The sequence below is a fragment of the Mangifera indica genome, chromosome 18 (assembly GCF_011075055.1).
Source record: "Mangifera indica cultivar Alphonso chromosome 18, CATAS_Mindica_2.1, whole genome shotgun sequence".
In the NCBI taxonomy this organism is placed as follows: domain Eukaryota; kingdom Viridiplantae; phylum Streptophyta; class Magnoliopsida; order Sapindales; family Anacardiaceae; genus Mangifera; species Mangifera indica.
Window position 1 is genome coordinate 9,081,565 of NC_058154.1, and position 21,777 is coordinate 9,103,341.

At 30.3% G+C, this 21,777-nt stretch overlaps 3 protein-coding genes across 9 annotated transcripts; 2 read left to right on the forward strand and 1 right to left on the reverse strand.

Annotated features, from left to right (window-relative positions):
• Positions 1 to 5,015: 5,015 nt before the first annotated feature.
• LOC123201457 (NADH kinase) lies at positions 5,016 to 9,008 on the forward strand. 2 transcript variants are annotated; one of them, XR_006498823.1, is made up of 6 exons: positions 5,016 to 5,222; positions 6,264 to 6,509; positions 6,637 to 6,717; positions 6,999 to 7,150; positions 7,246 to 7,673; positions 8,875 to 9,008. XR_006498823.1 is itself a non-coding variant. In XM_044616971.1 (5 exons), the coding sequence occupies exons 1-5, from the start codon at positions 5,124 to 5,126 to the stop codon at positions 7,610 to 7,612; spliced, it is 945 nt and encodes a 314-aa protein (XP_044472906.1). In that variant the 5' UTR covers positions 5,016 to 5,123; the 3' UTR covers positions 7,613 to 7,855. The 2 variants fall into 2 exon arrangements, 1 of the variants encoding a protein (XP_044472906.1); XM_044616971.1 differs by lacking the exon at positions 8,875 to 9,008 and having other exon boundaries at positions 7,246 to 7,855.
• On the reverse strand, positions 8,028 to 11,355 carry LOC123201458 (E3 ubiquitin-protein ligase CCNB1IP1 homolog). Its single transcript, XM_044616973.1, has 8 exons — positions 11,214 to 11,355; positions 11,039 to 11,102; positions 9,879 to 9,986; positions 9,330 to 9,760; positions 9,171 to 9,201; positions 8,769 to 9,024; positions 8,503 to 8,669; positions 8,028 to 8,333 (listed from the first exon to the last, which is right to left on the reverse strand). The coding sequence occupies exons 4-8, from the start codon at positions 9,369 to 9,371 to the stop codon at positions 8,056 to 8,058; spliced, it is 774 nt and encodes a 257-aa protein (XP_044472908.1). The 5' UTR covers positions 9,372 to 9,760; positions 9,879 to 9,986; positions 11,039 to 11,102; positions 11,214 to 11,355; the 3' UTR covers positions 8,028 to 8,055.
• Positions 11,356 to 16,887: 5,532 nt separating this feature from the next.
• LOC123201399 (B-box zinc finger protein 22-like) lies at positions 16,888 to 20,044 on the forward strand. Of its 6 annotated transcripts, XM_044616886.1 has the most exons (5): positions 16,888 to 17,344; positions 18,095 to 18,523; positions 18,681 to 18,816; positions 19,408 to 19,517; positions 19,630 to 19,767. In XM_044616886.1, exons 1-4 carry the CDS (start codon positions 17,162 to 17,164, stop codon positions 19,479 to 19,481), a joined length of 822 nt encoding a protein of 273 aa, XP_044472821.1. In that variant the 5' UTR covers positions 16,888 to 17,161; the 3' UTR covers positions 19,482 to 19,517; positions 19,630 to 19,767. The 6 variants fall into 6 exon arrangements, 4 of the variants coding, with proteins under 4 accessions (XP_044472821.1, XP_044472823.1, XP_044472822.1 ...); XM_044616888.1 differs by lacking the exon at positions 19,408 to 19,517 and having other exon boundaries at positions 16,889 to 17,344; positions 19,630 to 19,760; XR_006498816.1 differs by lacking the exon at positions 19,408 to 19,517 and having other exon boundaries at positions 16,889 to 17,344; positions 18,681 to 18,932; positions 19,630 to 19,763.
• The last annotated feature ends 1,733 nt before the right edge of the window (positions 20,045 to 21,777 follow it).

A 21,777-nucleotide genomic window follows, 5' to 3' on the forward strand; every position in this document is an offset into this window, starting at 1 on the left:
GCCGGAGAAAGTGAAAGGGTTTAGAAACTAAACCCTAGGGGGGGGGGAATATAATTTTTTCAAACTTAGCTTAGAGAAAAAATGTTAGTTTTTAAACTTTTAGGGGGAAAAATGAGATTAAATTTTTAGAGGTTAGGGTTTCGTTAAATTTAACAGGCTATGGGTAGGTATTTGGTATTTTCATAGTTAAAAGGTAGAAACTTATCATTACAGCATATCTTAGATGGGAAATAGTCGTTTGGCCTTATAAATCTGATGGTATGCTTGAGTGGGCATGATGTGTCACTTGACTTGAGAGAAAATGTATTATAATGACGTTGGTTTCTGGCCACCCTGTCTGTTAACAAATAATTACTATTGTCCGGCTCCCCTTTACAAAGGGTATCGCTGATTGATCGCCCTTGTCTGGTAAAAATACTCTATTTCCATGTTAAATTCCAATTCCTAATTCTCCTCTTTTTATTTTATTTTTTTCTAATGGGAGAATCCTTCGAATTAGTTAAACAGATAAATTTTAAGATATAATAACTAGATTTATAATTATGATATCAAATAAGTTATGATTTTATAAATATGATAAAAATTCAAACTCACACTTTCTTTTTAGAGATTGTCCTAATTTATCTCAGGTCAATTCCTAATTCTCCTTTACTTTCATTTTTTTTTTAAGTTAGCATTCACTAATTTTATGAATAAGCAAAACTCAATCAATCCAGTAACCAAAATTTTATGAGCAATAACCGTAATAAACAATGTTTTTAAAATCTGATTGATAATTACGTTGATTATCTCGTTGGTTTACAATTTGATCGGTTTAACCAATTTAACCGAATAGTTTTATTCTAAGCCAGTAGAAGTGATTAAATGATCTTGAAAGGTTAAATTAATATTTTATAACATTATACAGTTATTTCATTAATTCAGATGAATATTATTCGTCAAACATTCTCAAATTTAACTTTATAAAGGACCAGTATGATTTTAAATTTATTTATTTATACTTATTGATATTACAATACATAATATTATATTATAAATAATTTAACTGTATTTGATTCATCGTGAATTCTTAACTCCAAATTCTGATAACACAAACCCTTCTAAATTCAGAACCAAGTATATACTAAAATTTTCATAAACTGAACTTTCTATATTACTCATATTTGACTCTTGAGATATGAGAAATTTGTATTTACTTTTAGAGAAAAGTTTGATTTCAATTCTACATTTTAAAACTTTTAAGTTTAATAAGTTTTTTGGGTTTAACAATTTTTTTCTAGTTAATTGGTTTCATTAGTTTTGACCAACCTTTTAATTAGTCAACAATTAAATAAAAACAGATTAAGGACTCACTCCCAATTGAACTGATTGAATTGAATACCTCGATCTGATTTCAATAAAACTGGTAATAAATATAGTATTTTAAGACTATTAGAGTGCATTTAATTTGAGTAATATTTTATTATCAAAAATAAAATGCTTTCACAAAAATATATTACTAGGTATAAATTATTGTCGTGTTTGATTAAATTTAATAAAATTTGATAGATATAAATAATTATTATGTTTAGTTAGAGGTAATAAAAAATATTAAGATATTATTTTACTTAAATACCTTTAAGTATAATTATTTTAAAATATCTTTTATGTTACATGTTATATTAATGGAAGATAAGACTATTTTTGTTCAAAAAAATTAATAAGTAAATATATAATTATAATAAAATGAAGATTATTTTAATAATCTTTTAATACCTGAGATTGAGGTACTAATCAGATTATCTCTTATGTTATATATCACATTACAATTAGTAATATAAGAGCACCAAAATTTTGTATTATTTGACAAATTAAATAAAATGATATTAATAATAAAAGATAAATTATAAAAATAATCGTTCAATATTTGATTCCAACCATAGTAGTCGAATCATATATCAAAAACCTAATTTTACATATCATGTATTAGCTATCATATAATATAGCTTTTAAGAAATAAAGTAATAAAATAATTAAAAAATATAATGAACATATCATTATTTTGAAAAATATCACAAACATATTTAAAAATTTAAAATTTTTTATATACACTCTTATTATATAATTATTTTTTTAAATATATAAAAAAAGAGACAAAATATATATAAAAAAACAAGTATTACACCCAGTTGCTTATTAAAATTTTTTGTTCAATATGATTTTATATATATATTTAAAAAATACGGTTTAGAAACTCAAACTACAAACTTTTTTTTTTTAATTTATCAACAAAAACTGAACCGTTTTATAAATTAAACTAAATTATAATTTTTGAATAATTTAATCTGATTTTATGATATGAATTGAATTATGCACACCTCTAGATATCTTATTATTCCAACTTTGTTTTCTTTTCCTTACGTAAATTTATCAAATCGAATAATATTAATAGTTGAAGATATAAATTCTATATATTATTAAAAAATTCTCCCCTTTACAGAATTAAGACCTCTTATAGCATTTTTAATTAGATTAACAAGTGTAAAATTAAGAACCTCCTTGAAATAAAATTAAATATAATTTTTTATTAGGTTAAATTGGCATTATTTAATTGGCAATACCAAAGCTTATTGAAAATTTTCAAATACCTTCTTATTCTCATAGAAAGGTGTATAAAATAATTTCTTCTTTTTTTTTTTTTTTTTTTGAGAAAAGGAAATACAAAAAATCTTCATATTATGTCATTGTTGAGGTTTATCAAAATACTTTTGGATATAATTAATTTTAGAACACAATTAAAAATTTTTTGGTTAACCAGAAAACTCGTCTAAAGTGGTTAGACGAGTAAATTCTAAAGAATAGAGATTAAATCTATACTCATTGAATCAGATAAATCAAAGTTTTACAATATATGACAGAGACTCAAACTTAGACTTTCTCCTTAAAAGTTTTAGTGTTTTACTAATTAAACGTTATTCTCTCAATTTTCTACAGTTTTTAATAGGAAAAAAAATTAAATATTATTAAAAATATTATATACAACTCAAAATTTTGAATTATATTTAAAAATTTTAAAAATTATTTTTAGATTATATGTCAAACAAAATTTCTTTTTGTAGGATTGAAATCTCTTAATGATTAAGGAATAAAATTCAATGATGGGTGTTTTAGCCCCACAAGGATCACTCAGACATAATTAGTCTAATCAAATAATAAAATGATAGTGATTTACATTTTCCTACCTAAGATTTTGCCCTGAAACATTTACATAAATCACAGTTTTACTTAAAACCTATTTTCGCTAGAAAAAGAAAAAGCTAATTATGTAAGGATAAAATAGTGATGACCAAAAGTTGAAAATGTAGGAGAAGTGTTTAAAACACTTGTTCCACTTCCTAGAGTCCTTGTTCAATAAGGAATGATTTCGTTCCTTTGCCTATTAATGTTTCTTCCCAAATTTGAACAAAATTAAAGATTGAAGGATGTAACCCTTGTTCATGGCATGAAACCGACTTCATTCCTAAGATCATTAATGATTCTACCAAGTTTGGAATGAAAATGAGCAATGAGTTTTGGAATGCTCGTTCTTGAAGACCCAACACTGTTCTTAAAAAAGGGTAATTGTTTAACATTGATTCTAGAAAGTTTACGAGCATTTTGGTGACTAAATAGGGAACTTTTAGTTCAACTCAATGAACATCGGATCTTGAGAATGAACACACAATCTCAAAAGTTGGAACAACTAGGTTCAAAGTACATAATTCAAAATATTACGATTGTCAGAATTTAATAAGACTTACTTTTTTTAAGAACATCTGTTCAAGTATAACTAACGTATGATTCTTTGTGTTTTACAATAGATTTTAGGCTAAACAACTATCTTCTAAAATGCAAACAGCTAGTTGACTTCCAAACTCAAATTTCATTATTAAAACATATGTTTGGAGCAAAAAGAAAAAGGAGATCAATTGAAGAGACTTGAAAGAGCATGTGATCTATCTTTGCATTCATAAACATTTTCACATTCATACTCAATCTTTGAGAGAGTTATAAGTTATTCGTCGAAAGAAGGCAAATCTTTTTCACTTACCCAAAGATCAGTATCAGACTTGTTTAAAAGACACTAATTTTCAAACTCATAAAGATGAATCGTCTTTATTCGTCAGAAGAGATAAAGACGATGAATCGTCTTTCATTTGATGAAAATAGTCATAGATAGCTAAAGATTGATGGGAGAAAAAGATGGTGAAAAGGTTGATTGTTGGTTGGATCAAAGATGGTCGTTGAAAAAGAGAAAAAAACTTTAAGAGGAAAAGATAACTTTTCAATTTTTAAATAGAAAGAAATTATTAGTTTTTTTAACTAAATAAAAAAATATGATAAAATTTTAATTTTTTTAATTATTTTTGGTTAAATGATGTTTTTAATTTTATAAGTAACAAAAAATTTTGTCAGAAGCTGGTTTTTAAAAGAAATGGGTCAATTTGAGAATGCACCACACTTAGTAGAGAACAAGTCTTTCGGTCTTTTTGAAATCTCCAAGGGGGCGTTTGGTTTGGATAATGTTTGATTACTAAAATAGAAAGGTTACCTTGAAGATAGATTACTTAGAAGATTACTGGGTATAAATGATTACTATGTTTGATAAAATTTGATAGGTATAAATAATTATTGTGTTTGGTTAAAAGTAATAAAAGATTACTAGTAAATTATTTTATTTAAATGCCCTTGAATATAATTATTTTAAAATATTTTTTATATTATTTGTCATATTAATTAAAAATAAATTTATTTTTATCTCAAAAAATTAATAAATAATAATTTTTCTATAATAAACTCAAGATTACTCCAATAATCTTTAAATACCTAAGGTGAATGTGGTAATCAGATTACCACCTATATTACCTGCCACGTCAGCATTAGTAATAGAAGATTACTGTAATCTTTTATTACTGACAAACTAAACAAGAGAATAAAAGATAGATTACCAAGGTAATCTACCTTACCTTCAACCAAACGCACCCCAAATGCAATCCACCTAAACTGTTAGCCCAAGCCCACCCAAAACCATGTCAAGATAGCAGTTGTACTGCTTCAATGAACAAATCACCAAGCTTTTCGAAGCAGAGCGACGCTCGAACATCATGGCCAGGAAGAAGCTCTTGTTGCTGTTGAAACCGTTTGACGTTTTCCCAGTTCGCCATCCAAACGCCAATGGCGTCTTTCGTACCACGAACCCTCAAGTATTCTCATTTTTATTTTATTTTATAGTTTTGATGGTTTCAGTTCTAGCTGAAATTACATTCTTTGCATAAACCCTCTAGTACATGCTCCTTTTCTTCATGATTTCTTCTCGTTTTTGTATTTCAATTAGTTAAATTTGTTTTCTTGGTTATTTTTTGTCAGTCCTTTTAGTGTACGTATTTAGTTTAGCATAATAGCATTCTAGTTGTTTGATAAAATGCCAAAACAGATTGGACTTTTGCTGTCAAGGCATTCCATTTATGTTCTCTTTATTTGCAGAAAATTGCAATGAAAAATGTTCTAAATGAAGGGTTTTCTTTTTAATAAAATATCTTCTTTGTGGCCGTAGTTGTAGTTCTTTGATCATTTGTGATGGCTGTACAGTGCAGAAATATACAAGTAAATAAATGTTGTTATTTGGGGCCATTTCTTATGATTTATTTGTTTTTAAATCCAGATTTATTTTAGGGAATGTTCGGAAAATGTTTTTGAAAAAAGCTGATTCTATTTTTCAATTTTTACAATGGAAACTGAAAATTTGTATTTTGGTGTTTGACTCTGAACCTTGCGAACACCTGTCTTCTATCAGATGGGGCTCAAAGAACTGCCAGTTCGTGAACTCTATTTTTGTGACTACTGGTTTCGAGTCACTCCCGACAGAAACCTCCTGCTGCTCTGGTCACTGATTGGCTTGAGCAAGCGGCCCTGCACACAGATCGCCACCTATCTTTCGTCTCTTCTTATGAACCCTTCTTATCTCCTCTGTTTCTTTAAACCTTGTCTTCTGACATTTGAACTTCATTTGCTCCATGGCCTTTTACTGTACAATTTATTATATCCACTCGATTGATTATAGTTATGATATGTCCAGCGATTTAAAATATTTGTGATTTTGAGATTTGAAATTATGCATGGTGGAATTGTTTTGATCTCGAGGAAGTTTTTGTTCTGATAGTTAAAAAAATTTGTCTCTCTGTGCTGTCATTTTAATCAATCTATTGACTGTGTTTCTAACTCAGGTTTTCTTGGAGATGACATAGGTTTTTCGGCATCTCGACAACAGGTGTAAGGCACACAAGGATGCCATAAACTTTTGTCAAGGTATTCTTTCACAGAAGTCAGTTGATTGGGAACCGGTTTTCCGGAACAATTATTCAAAACCAATCAGTAATGTGGATTTAGTTGTTACTATCGGTGGTGATGGCACTCTCTTGCAAGCCAGTCATTTGATGGATGATTCCGTTCCTGTTTTAGGTGTGAATTCTGACCCCACACATGTTGAAGAGGTTTGTTTGAGCTCTAATTTTTTCTTCTCGACATAAAGTTATACATGTCTCTGGATTTGCAGATCATTTCTTCGTGTTGACATAGGTAAGTTGTGGATATTAGATCACCGTGTATTCTTTGATGCAGGTGGAAGCATTTAGTAATGAGTTCGATGCCACTAGAAGCACCGGCTATCTTTGTGCAGCAACTGTAAAAAACTTTGAAGAAGTAAGTATCATTGAAATGATCAACCAAAATAGGCATGTTTACGAGCAGCTTGAATGGATGGCGATTTCTAAAATTGCAAACTTACTTGCAGTTTTTTGGAAAGAGAAAATGTGATGATTGTACAAGTTCTTTCAAGAAAGCATTTATTTTGGTTACTGAAATTATCTAATTCTTTAGAAGAAGCTCGTCATGTTTTTCTCATTCTGAATTTGTGTACTTTTTCCCTTTTCTTAAATTTATTTTTTATATTTTCATACTTAAGTATTTGACTTTGTTTTCAGATTATAGACAACATCCTGGAAGGTCAAATAGTTCCTTCTACAGTGTCAAGGATATCAGTGTCTATAAATTCAAAACGGCTCTCGACGTGTGCTCTTAATGACATTTTAGTTGCACACCCTTGTCCTGCCACAGTTTCTCGGTTCTCATTCAGGTAAGAAAACACCTGTAAATATGGAGTCTCTGTCGAGAGTCCTATATTGTATTTTAGTATTATTGGTTCTCTAATTTCATTCTGCATATTTGCAGAATTAAAAAAGATAGCCTGCCATGTTCCCTGTTAGTGAACTGCCGATCAAGTGGTCTCAGAGTCTCAACTGCTGCTGGGTCCACAGCAGCAATGCTCTCAGCCGGTGGATTCGTAATGCCTACTTTATCTCGGGATCTCCAGTACATGGTAAGAGAGCCCATTTTTCCACAGGCAGCCTACTCTAATTTGATGCATGGATTAGTGAAATCCGATCAGTCCATGGAAGCTACATGGTATTCTAAAGAGGGTTATATATACATTGATGGCTCTCATATTTTCCATTCTATCCAAAATGGGGACATCATTGAATTATCATCCAAGGCCCCTGGTCTGAAAGTCTTCTTGCCACCCCATTTATTATCATAAAAAGGATAGATGGAGACATACACTTAAAAGGAAGAATAAACTTCTGTTTCTCTCATCACAGGTACGAGAAAATTTTTTATTCTTTCTAGTTATAGTGACTACTGTAAATATATGTTTTCGGGTTCGTATATGTAGCTGCAAATATTGAGAACCCTAATGTAGGGGGCTAATATCAAGTTTAAAAAATCTGTCTAGCACATTTTTTGGTTTGAATTAGTATTGAGAGCTACTGATTCATGGTTCTGTTGCATCTTCGCTAATTTCCATTACAAATTAATGACATAAGAGAAAAAATTTACGACAATATCAAAACAATGTACCTTGACTTGTTTATCAAACAACAAGCTTTCAACTTCCATTCTATAACCTGAAAAGCCAAGAATTCATGAGAATTCAGAAGTATGCAGCAAGTGGCTTTAGCATAATCAAATCCACTGTGGAACTTACGTGAACATTTGAGTGCGATTACGAGAGAGCTGAGGCCTCTTCATTGGGGAGAGTATCAAATTCCTCAGTGTCATTGAGGGGTTAGCAGCAGCTGCAGAAGCACCGAAAACAGAGTGACCACCTGCTCTACTGTTCATGGCATCAACTGGAATAGCTGCTTGTTTTGCCGGTGAGCCATTGGAGATGTCGAAGGGACCAGAATTTGAACTATTCTGCCTTGCTGGCCATATGTCCTCCCGAGGCCCTGGAGTTCCAGGAGAGAAAACAAACCAATCTGCAAAATATAAGTCAATTGGTTTTGGAGATTTTAAGCAAAATGAGTTGCTAAATTTAGTTCAGCTGTGTAAAAGCATCAAGAAACAAAAATTATCAACTGCATTAAGATTACACTATGTTGCCACATAAATCATCAATATTTTTCTCTATAAAAATGAAATTATTACCTTTTCGAATATGATCTCTGCTTTCCATCACATTAGCTGCAGGGTTTGAGAACAAATTAGGCTCATTTCTCGGGAAAAGGTTGTTTACAGGTTGGATTGCTGATCGTTTCATTGACTCATATTCGCTTCTCAATTGATCATACATTTCATCTAGTTTTCTCTTCTGTCTGGTATTAAAAATGAGTTGGTTTTTATGAGGATGCAAGAACAAAACAATAATCTATAAGAAATAGATTCCACATGGTAAATTAGTTATATAGACTCACCTGGATTTCTCAGAAAATTTTTCCTGAAGTTCCTGCTTATCCTTTGTCAAATTCTCAATCTCTTGTTCCATCATCTGACATCTCTTTCCCATTTTTTGATATGCAGTATGTATCTGCTCCAGCTTTTCTGTGAATTTTTCTTGCATGGCCTCACATTTCTGCCGGCATTGAGCTACAACTCTATTCATCTTGAATTGCATTTCAAGTTCCTTTTGTCCCAAGTAGAACATTACACTTCTGTATGCACTCTTCATCACTGGATTCATTAAGGAAAATGTATGGCCGAAAATATCTTCTTTTTTTTTTTAATTCCTACTAAAATTGAGAGAAAAAATATATTCCCCTTCCTGTTCAGTAACTCTCATTTGTTGTAATTCTTCTACCTTCAATTATTAAGGATACATATCTGTGGAGAAACTCCAGCCATGGCCGTCTGCAGCAGAATGCATTGACAGTATAGGCAACAAAACAACATGACACATAAGGGCAACTAAACTACAAAAGCAGAGATGTAGGTATAAACAAGATGTAAAGAATCTGCCACGTGAAGGAATCACTTACATTTATCCATTCATCATTTGGATTGATATCCACAGGTTTCATATGGCTGACAAAGGGAAAAACACATTAGGGTAATAAAATTTGAAAAAGAAATGCTATTGGAAGCAATAAACAGCATAAACAAGTTGCCCAACTTAGAAGTTTAATAATAATGACAGGCATATTAATTCATAGAGCAGCACCCTAGTATATGACAAGGAGATCTGCAGTGTATTGTCACCTGGAAATGACCAAGACAGAAAAAATAGAGTCCATTTATCTATGTCGACAACATGTGTGAATGTGAGCAATGAACTTCCAAAAAAGCAAACCCCAAAAGGCATTCCAAATACCAAGCTCACTATTAAAAAACTCTTGCCTCTTAGAGAGCACTTTATCACAAATGGGACATGCTGCATCATTATTGAGGATCTTGCTGGCATCTTCAGTGCCTAATCACACTGTTAAGAAACCTTTATGCAAATGCATTAAATTTCTTCAATGTTTACATATGAAGGAAGATATTAAATGTACATGACTGCAACAACAGGACAAGATGCATTAGGATACACAACAGGTGACCGCAAGTAGTGGAAATAGCTCGCCCTTCTAGTTCTCGCCAGCACGCATTGCATCTCATCTCATCCTCTGGTATTAGTCATCAGTTTCATAATATATCTGGATAACACAGCTAAAATATCTGAGAAATGTCCTTCACAAGTTTATATCTCTCATCTCCGGAACTTCATATATCAGCTAATAAGAGCATAACACCACAAACTGGATTAATTTATAGCTGGTCCTATCACAAGATAATTTAAGGGATAAAATGCTAGAAATTAAAACAAAATAAAGTCTGTCATATAGCAGGCATACAACTATACCTAAGCAGTGATACTATCAACACACAAGGAGACAGGTCATTAGGCAACAAAACAAGCACAAGTCTTAAGACCTGTAAACCGGTTTCTGAGTTAGGTGTTTCACTATCAGAAAAACTCTATGTGAGTTTCGGCAAACACTTGGAAGAACAGTAATGTCTACAATTTCAAGATTGAATAGAAATAAAAAAAAAAATCATAAAGACCTATGAAATTTTACAATATTTCTTCAAATTTGTAAAAGAAATTCTCAAAAGTTTTCATTTCATCCCCTTAAAGATTCAGGAAACACTATTTTCAAGCAAACAACCAACAAAATTATCTATAAACCTGATCACTATCAGACAAAGCTAACGCAGACATAAATCACAAAAGCTCACCTTAATATATCCAAAGGCTATGCCATTGATTTTAAACATGTTTTGACAAGTGTTTCTGTAGTGTAGTTTATTGTCAGTCTCTTATAAGACTCTTAATCTCAGGACCTTGACAGTCTCAAGGAAACATGATTATTATTACTAAACCAACAAATTACTAGCTAATTTCAGTTGAGACAAATTCAATCTCCAATCGCCCAATAATCAACAGAATATATTCAAAATACCAGAATTCTAAGTTTAACCTCTGCTCAAACAAACAAAAAATATATATATATCAAATATGACGAAAGTGCCCTCGTTTTGGCGCGGAGTTTCAAACCTTCGCTCAAAGTCAAATTCCTTCCTGATTACCATTCTCTGGGGTCCCAAACAGTGGAAAACCAATTCTCAGGAAACACGAACTATTTTATTTTCCTACGTTTTCTCGGCAACCAAACATAAGAAAATTGCGGTCAAATTAAATTTTAACCTTCACACAACTTCAGGTTTCAAATTTCGTGCTCTGTCCTTGATCAGATTCTGAAATCAATCCACTTCACGTGGAAAGAAAATAAAAAAATTAAAAATAAAATGAAGAATTTCAGGGAAAATCAAACTTAATTGAGTAGCATGAAAGAGGAAAAAATAATTATATTACGAGTTACCTCGGATTGTAGAGAAATCTACCAAAGTTTACTGAGAGATGTAAAATCCTCGATCGATTGATCAAACTAGAATTTGAGCGGGAAATGTTCTTGACGAATCTCTCTTATTTAAAAGAGCAAAAAAGAAACAAGTTGAATTCTGTTTTGACAGGGCTATGTGACATGTCACTCCTTGGTTTTGAATAATAATTAAAAAATAAAAAAGCCAAAAGACTATTGTGCACCTAAGGTTTGTTGAAACCCCCAAATTCCTTCGCTTAATTTCATTATGTGGTAGGGTAGAAATGTCATTTTATATAAAATCTTCTATTTTATATTTCATGTTTAAAATGATGTTTGTTAACAGGTGAAAAACTTTTGAAAAAGTTATGCCTGTTAATAAAAGTTTTAGGGGCACTTAACAATTCAAAAAAGTTTGCGTTATTTTAAAAATTACCCCTCGATAATTTAAAAAATGATTATTATACCCTTCAAAACTAAACAAAACATACATTTTAGGGTTTGTTACAATTTTTATTTTTTTTTATAAGTCTAACTATAAATTAATTATTAATAGGTTAGAATATATTAATAAATAAATATTTATATTATATGTTAATAATAGTTTTATAATTGACCAATGTTACATGCATATATTTTGAGAATACAAAATATGTATACAAATTATGGTTATTATATAATTAAATATTATTTTATTTTTAATTCAAAATCACTCAATCACATAATAACACAAGATCTGTATACTTAATTTATGTACTTAAAATATATATATAATTTTATTATTTATAATTTCAATAAAATAGTAAAACAATCGTTTCTAAAAAAACTAAATAGAATTCGCAAATGTAATTAGCAGATAAATAAGAATTTGGTTTTTCAAAATTTTGAAAATGGAAATTTATCGTTTCATCAAACATCATATAAGAAATAATCATTTGAAAAAGGAAAACTATATTTATTTTTTTTATTTTTTAAATCCAATAATATATTTTATTTTATAAAATATGTAAAATTGAATTGAATTTTTTATTATTACAGTAAAAAATAGACCGTAGTATAAATAATAAAAAGTACCCCTTAAATATACCGTTAAATTGCATTTAGACAATTCATGAATGATAAATATATTAAAATTGATAAGGAAAATTTTCCCACCCAATTTTTGCCTGAATGATTTCCCACCCTTCAACTTTAAAAACGACACTTCTTACCTTTTGTTTGATTTATCGATCAACTTTGATTACAAAAGGTTATTTAAATAAATTTATCTAATTTTAATTATTAATTATATTTTTTAAATCCACTTTAACCCTACTGCAACCTTGCTTCTTCTTAAGACTTCATCTCATTACACATTTTTAAACATCCCTTCTTCATTATCTCCAAACTTCAATTTCAAAATTAATGGTTGAATGGAACTCAATAGACCATATTGCCTTGGTAAGGGTTTAAGTTCTCGTGATGGAGCTAGTGAAGACCATGGTTCCCTTTCGGCACCACATCTTTTAGGGTTGATGGATCATGTTCTTGTGTGATTGAACCTCAACTTTTGTTTAATAATAAAACTATGTGTATAACTTTATGTACAAACAATATTATGTTATAATGTGATTAAATATTATTTTATATTTAATTTTTAATTATCTAATCACATAATAATATATCATTATTTATATATAAAATTATACATAAAAATTATATATATAATATTACTCTACCCTTAATTAGGTTGTTCTTGTGGTGGGTGGTGGTGCTTACACGACAAGTTGAGGTTATTTTTCCCTTCTCAACGTCGCATTTTGGAGCCGATGGATTTGGTGCAACTACAATTGAACTTTGGCTTTAGTTGTCGGTGGTTTTTCAGCCAACAATGGCAGCTCAACAACTGGTGTCGCGATTAGTTAAGTGATTGATGAAGCTTTTGGCTTTTTACTCTTCAACCACAACTCTTCCAGTTGAGTTTCCACGGAACGAGTGAATCTTTTCCTTGTGGACGGCACAACAATACCATAAACAACATCAACATAATAAAAATGATGAATTTGTGAAAGTAAAATTTTAATGTTATCATAGAAGTATAAAGTAATTATGTTCTATCGTAATAATATTTAAATTTTAAGGAGACGTTTAATTCAATGTATAAAACTATTATTTTGATAATTTATTTTTTATTATCAATGGTAATATGATAAATAATATAAGAGGTATTCTGATTACTATTTCTACCTTAAATATTAAAATATTAAAAAATTAATTATATTTTTATTTATTAATTTTTTAAAACAAAAATAATCTCATTTTCAATTAATGTAACATGGAACATAAACAATATTTTAAAATAATTATACCTAAGTACGTTTAAGTAAAATAATATGCTAGTATTTTTTTTATTAACTCCAACGAAATGCCATAATTATCTATGTCTGTTATATTTTATCAAATATAATAATTATTTATACCCCGTAATTTTTTAGATAGTCAATCTTCAAATAATCTTTGTCATTGGACAAAAATGAGACGAAAACCAATTTGTTATGGTTTTCAAAGCTAGAAAAGGGGATGGAGAAAAAAAAAGAAACCTTAGGGAAAAAATATCATATTTTAAAGTTTAATCCTAGAAAAATTATTAACTTTCTAAATCTATGAGGGAAATAGATAATATTAATTGATTCCGTTAATTTTAACTGTCCATAAATGAGTGTTTGGGGTCTCAATAGTTAAAATATATCAAATTAAAAATGCAATAAACTTTGGGTGGGAATCAATTTTTTGACCATAAAATATTACTCAAACTAAATGTACCCTTAACAAATTTTACTATAGAATCTAAGGGTGAAAAAATATTATTTTTATTTAAATTAAAGGTAGAGAATACGACAATCAAGCGAAAAATAGATAGAAAATAATATCTCTCTCCTTGATTAATTGCATTAATTTAGGGGGCGTTTGGTTTGGGTAATGTTTTATTACCAAAATAGAAAGATTACTTTGAAGATAGATTACTTAGAAGATTACTGGGTATAAATGATTACTATGTTTGATAAAATTTGATAGATATAAATAATTATTGTGTTTGATTAAAGACAATAAAATATTATTAGTAAATTATTTTACTTAAATGCGTTTGAATATAATTATTTTTAAATATTTTTTATATTATTTGTCATATTAATTAAAAATAAATTTATTTTTATCTCAAAAAATTAATAAATAATAATATAATTTTAATAAACTAAAGATTACCTCTGTAATCTTTAAATACCTAAGGTGAAGGTGGTAATCAGATTACCACTTATATTACCTGCCACGTCAGCATTGATAATAAAATATTATTGAAATATTTTATTACTGATAAACCAAACAAGAGAATAAAAGATAGATTACCAAGATAATTTTAAAAAACTTCAACCAAACGCCCCTTAGGGTAAATTATGATGCCATATTTTCCATCAATGATAAATCCCATTGCTTCTCATTTTATACATAGGAAGGAAATATTAACGTCAAACCAAATATATATCATTTAATGGTTCTTTTTTTAATATTTGTATTTAAAAAAATAAAGTGTTAATCTATTAAACATATTAAATCATGATTATTTATAATTCGATAATAAAACAACTATATTAAATATAGAAGAATTGATTATTATAATCTAAAATTATAATTGAATACCAAACCATTTCAAGAAAATGAAAACTAACGTGACTGAACACCAAAGGGAGGGATATCTTCAGTTAGGGTTAGATTTAAATCAAATTTATTCGAATTTAATTTGAATAAGCTCGAAACAAGCTCAATTCATGAGAATTTGAGCTCTAGTTCAAGTTAGAAAGTTTAACATTTTTGAACTCTAGTTTTAGGGTGTTCAGTTCGTCAAACTCGCAGCTTAAAACTTTTAATACGAAACAACATCGTTTTAATAAATATATATTAAAATAAAGTTGTTTTAATAACGAGCTTTATTAAAAGTTTGATTTAAACTTGAGCTCAAGCCGAACTTAAGCTTGGGCTCATTTGAAGTAAACTCGATGAACTCAAACTGGAACTCGGTTCCACATAAATCAAATCAAGTTTGAACTCAATTCAATTCTAATTCAACCCTATCTCCACTGATATTCTCATAATTATAAAACATGTATTGTATTGAAAAAAATACAAAAAACATGTGACAAATGTCGAGAGGAGCATATATAATTATAATTGAATACCAAACTATTTCAAGAAAATAACATGACTGAATGGCGACGAAAAGGATATCTCTGACAACAATTCCCATAAGGCCAAAAGACTTATTCCCACCTAAGGTTTAGTCTATTCCGGTTGATAGAGAGAGACAAGGACAATTCGTCTCTCTCTATCAACAAACAGAGAGACAAAGACCTTCGTCTCTCTGTGAGCAAAAGTAGAGATGAAGATTTTGTCTTCATCTGCTCATTGATTTCGTTGGTGTTTCTTCGTCTATCATCGGCGAGGGAAAGTCGACTAACAATTAGAGAGGGAAGAGAATGTCGTTAGAGACGAAGCGATGACCAAAAAAAGAAGAAAAAAAACCTAGGTAGAAGGAAATAGTTATTTTTCAAATCTTAAAAAGTTTAAATAGGAGTAAAGTTATTAGTTTTCAAAATATAGGAAAAGAGAAATGAGATAAAATTATATATATTTTTAAATTAATATTAAAATAATTATTTTATTCTTATTATAACATAAAATTTTAATAGATATATGATGATAGGTAAATATTTAAATTTTTAAAATCTTATATATGTGAGTTTGTACATAAATTAAACTTTGGGTGGGAATAAGTTTTTTGGCCTTCTCATAATTATAGAACATGCAAATTATATTGCATTGAAAAGACATAGAAAGCGCCTGACAAATATTTGTGCTCACATGCTTTTGAAAATAGTAAAATTATATATATAAATTTATGAAAAAGATGACACGTAACTGTATGACTATAAAGGGACATGGGCTAACCTGCTTTGAAAGGCAAGGCTTCACCACTATTTTAGTAATATATTTATAATAGATGAGAAATTAAAATATTTATATATTTTAAAATTATTGTTAAATTTTTTATTAAATTTAAAGATAAATTTTTATTTAATAATAATAGTATTAAAAATATTTTATTTTATTTTATTTTTTATATTTTAAAAATAAATATTTAATCTCTATACTTAAATTTTAAAAACTGATTTTTTTTTCAAATTTTTAAGTTTTTTCTTTACCTTTCTCTCCTATCACCAATAACCGATGCAACACATTGTTAAACAATGAGTATATTTCAAATCTAGGCTCGTTCTTCATTGGACGATGATGTGTCGTTTAAAAATTATCCTTTAGATGTCTTTGTTTTATTCCTTTACCATTAGTTCACCGTTCTTAGGAGAAAATGACCAAATTATAGATTTGGTATTCTAAGAAGGAAAAATAAATTTTAAAAAATTTAATTAAAGAAAGAAATATTATTTTTTAGATTAAAAAATATAATATAATTTTAATTATTTTAATATTATTGATAAAATAATAACTGAATTCTAAAAAAAAATTATAAATATATCTTAATAAATTAAAATTTAAATAAATATTTAAATTTTTTATTTATCGATGTTATATACATACCATTTTTCAAAACTTGTTTGGAAAATTATCCTTTTCCCTTTCGAAAGGTATGTAAAGACTGGTGATGATATTTCGCAAGTCTTACGGCTAGACAGCACAGAGGCGGTCTCCTGTTTCACAGCACAAACTATAAATCGCCACGCGTCCGTTGCCGCCATTCAAACACGCCTGTACACTCATAGCCGCACAAAATATCCTCTTCCCCTTTCCTCGCTGCCACTCAACTAAACGCTAAACCCAAAACCCGCCGCCTTTAGATCTTCCACTCCTTTTGACCTTGAAAGGATCAGTCTTGGTGCGGAAAAAAAAACGACACAGAAATGAAGATACAGTGCAACGTATGCGAGGCTGCCGAGGCCAAGGTTCTGTGTTGCGCGGACGAGGCCGCGCTCTGTTTTGAGTGTGATGACAAGGTTCACGCTGCGAATAAGCTCGCCAGCAGGCACCAGAGGGTCCCTCTCTCCTCTTCTGCTTCTCAGATGCCCAAGTGCGATATTTGTCAGGTATATTGGGAATATGTTACTGGGAAGGCTAATTGTGTTATATGGGTGTGAGTGGAGTTGAATTGAGGGTTTTGTTTGTACGCTAGTGTTTTATGTTTTGGTTGTTTAGACTAATTGAGGGTGAATAATATATCTGTTGTGGATTATGTTGTCTATCTCTGGTAACTGGATTTGTTGACATTGATTTGTTCTAAGTAATTATATTATGAGGTTTTGATGGGCATACAAGTAGTGTAATGACTATCGAGGATTGAATTTTACAAGTTCTATAAATATGTCTTTTTGCATCTGAAGTGTGTTTGATAGCTGCAACTGGTTTCGATGTGAAAAATTTTCTGGGTTGTTGATGTTTTGCGCTAATATTGTGGAAATCCTTTAAAATATGTATTATCTTTAAGTAACGAAATTTTATTGTTATTAGGCCAAGAAGCATGGTTTAATTGTTTTCTTAAAGAGAGAGAAGTTATCATCAAGTATTAAAATTTAGACATTAGACAAAATGGAAAACAATGTGTTCATTTTTTAAGCTGGTTAAGTTCTAACTCCTACTGAAAATAAATTGAGAAGAGACTTGAATGTTGGCTGACAATGACATGATTTTGCTATAACTTCCAAAGACATATGGATATATGTATATGGACCAAGTGTTGTATGGTTTAATTGACTTTGTTGTATTTGTTGATTTTGACTTTTCAAATAGATGTATTCTTCATGTTAATTGACTATTGAGAATGTAACCACACCTTGCAGGAAACAGCTGGCCTTTTCTTTTGTTTACAAGATCGGGCCTTACTCTGCAGGAAATGTGATGTTGCCATACACACTGCAAATTCTTTTGTGTCTGCTCATCAGAGATTTTTGCTTACTGGGGTGAAAGTAGGTCTTGAAGCAGCTGACCTTGGTGCATCTTCATCTACAGTCAAGTCAACTTCTGGGGAGAAAATTTCAGAAACCAAATCCCACTCAATGTCTAGATGGAGCAACCTGATGCCATTGGCTGGTGAATGCAAAGATGTTTTACCTGCAAACACTGGTGGAATTGGGGATTGTGAGACAACAAGAGTATTGTTTGCTGGGGGTTCTACCACTGAAAGCATACCATTGTGGCAAGTGGATGAATTTCTTAGTCTTCCTGAATTTTCTCAAAATTATGGTTTCGTGGATAATGGATCATCTAAGGTATGCTTATTTTCTTTATACAAGTAATATATCATTTGACATTAGAGTGGAGGTCAACTTTTTATATTAATAGGTTTGTTGCTTCATGAATAACAAAAGTTGTTTACACTAAAATGTTTGTCAAAAGGTATCCCTAATGCTGACATTGGTATCACAGAGTGTTGACTCAAATACACATCACTTTCTCTTGCATCAATGGTTCATGGTGAGGTCATGCCTTGTGGACATGGAAGAAGCTCTGGCAGGACTGGAGTTGGCTCCATGGTCTGGTGGTGACATCACTGTGTTTGCTGGTAGAGATTTTGCATTGTGACAGTGAATATTGTAGGTAGCATCTAGGTCAATCTGCCAATGGCATTGTAGCAACAATGTAGTGATAAATCTGGTTGATAACAACTCAAACTGTGAGGTAAACTCTTGAAGCGGTAATAAATTAGTCTGCTCTATAGTTTGTAGTGATACCTTGTGTCTGGTTGGATCTGTTTCCGTTTGAAGGTTAAAATTGGAATAGAGAACCCTTTTAACCTTTCTATAAAAAAACCTTTCTTTTGTATATGTATATTTTTTAATTTGAAAAAACAATCAAGGCTTTACTTGCATACTTTTCATAGGCTTATGTTGTCTGCCTTGGTTCTGGGGCTCATGTGTTAATGATGAATTACACATTTTTGAGTTATTAGCATTACCCTATGGCTTCTGAAGTTTTCTTTCTTGTTGATAACATGCATCCACTCGCACGTAAACACACACACACACACATGTAGGCCACAGTCTTAACTTCTCTGCATTGTTAAGATCATCCTGGTTCCAGATCATGTTAATGTTGATAATAAACCTATTATAGATCTGAAGTGGATATAGGGCATCCTTTATGGTGCATGCAGGCATATTTCCATGCCATGTCCTTGACCTTCGGTCGCATTGCAACTTTGAAGTGTTCTTGTGTTCCTGGTATTAGACCCAGAAAGGAATCAATCGACCTAACCACTCAACAGTAATAACTTTATTATTTATTCCCTTTAGCACCTAGTATATTGACATTTTCGTCCATTATCTACAGCTGATACAGCTGACAACTGTGATTATTTTCTGCTGTGTATTTCCAGACTGATACTGGCAAGCGTGGAGACTCCGACAGCTCCCCAATCTTAAGATCCTCTGAGGAAGAGCTAGACGATGATGAGTGCTTGGGTCAGGTGCCAGAGAGCTCACAGGCGGTGCCACAAATTCCTTCCCCTCCTACAGCCTCAGGGCTCTATTGGCCGAAAAGTTCTACTTCGAGTCTATATGATACTGCAGCATTTGTGCCTGACATATACAGCTCAACCGTGCAAGACACCCGCTGCCATCAGCTTTATGGCCCTGCAAAAAGACTGCGATGGGAGTTATAATTAGTAAGGAGGTTTTTGATTATTTTTAACAGAGCGAAGTGTGTTATAATATGTGATCTTATAAACTAAACAAACCTCTGTTGTACATTTTTCAGAAGTTTTAGCAATACACTATTTTTATGGACAAAAATACCCTATTCACAAAGTTTTAAACCTTTAATTGAAATCCATTCCATAATCCTCGATGGGATATATATGTTCATGGAGTATTTTGAGACTCTACACAGGGGATGTCTAATGTTTGATAGAACTATAGGGTGGCTTGTAATGATGAGCTTAACTATTGGACATTCTCAAAATAGTTAAAATTACATATGCCTCCCTATTATCCTATAAATGTTCTTACTGCCTTTTTGGATATTATTGGGCACAGGGTTAGGTTCAAGGTCGCCCGAACTCAAGTTTAGCTTGGCTTAAAGGGAGTCTAGCTTGAGTTCCCATTAAATTGTTTGAGCGTAGTTCATTTGAGAGAGACCCAAACTCAAATTTGACTCTAGTGTTGAGTTGAGTAGAATTTTAAGTTCAGTTCAGTACTATAACTGAATAATAAATAACTAAAATAATATTATTTTAATGTGTATTAATTAAAATAATATCGTTAGTCGATTCATATTAAATTTTCATATTTGCGAGTTTAGTGAACCGAATATCTTTTAAGTTTAAACTCAAATACGAGTAGAAAATATTTAACTTTTAGGTTTGAGTTCGAGTTTAAGTTGAGTTTATTTGAGATTTGTTCAAATGCGTTTATTTTATAATTTGAATAAATTCAGTTTGAATCTAACCTAATTGAACACTTTTATCCTTAATAGTAATATTTGTGTTATGTGGATGGATAGTTATAAGTTAAATTCACTTAAAATGAATAATCTTATTTTTAGTTGTTAGTTATATCATCACTCACCATCCATAGTTTTGTTTTATTATATTTATGCTTGCAATTTATAATACCAACAAAAACTATTATTTTTATATTTTGTTTCTACAGAATATGAGTTTTTTCATTATCGATTGACATAAAATTGATAGTTGTCCATATCAAACTAACTTTGACGTAACTTAATGTCTCTAAACTTATCAATTAAAGGTCTTATAATACGACCAAAGATCTTTTGGATTGTGTTTTCACAAATCTTTAGTGGGTTGGTTAACATGATTATATGGGTTGATCCATCAAATTATAATTTTTTAATTTTAATTAATATTTAATCATTTATAAATTTTCAATTTTTGTAACAAGTCATGTCAAAACAGCACGAGGACTTTAACCTAAGGCCTTAGACATGACTTGCAATTTTATAGTCTATGCAAAGGGAAAAAAAAAAGAGATCTGGGCCTTGCTGTGAGCAAGCCCAACTCCTTTGACATGTCTAAACCAATGTATGTAATTTAATATTCTGAAAATGATGTGTATAGTATAGAGTGTTATTATCATATGAGGACTTGTTTATACTCTATTCAAAGTGAAAGGTATATCTATAATACTAAAATTATTTTGATTGAAAATAAGGAGATAAATTTCGTTTGTTGACACCAAAGAGAAGAAGAAACATCCCACCATATGTGTTGAGTAGATTTGTTACTATGCTACGAGACAGAAAATCTGTATGCGCTCTTGGATGAATGGTAGATAAAAGATGTCCTTGTTCGTTGGTATTATAGCTAGTCATTGGTTATAATTACTCGGACAAGTTTTATAATAGTAAGGCCTATCAAAGAGATCTCTAGAGGGTCAGCCCAAACACTCCTTAATTAGAGTTTGGTTCTAATAAAAAATGATTTGATTTGAATTTATTGAGTTAAAATTAGGTTTACTTTAAATAAAAAATGATTCAGTTTGATTTGATTTTATTATTTGAATCA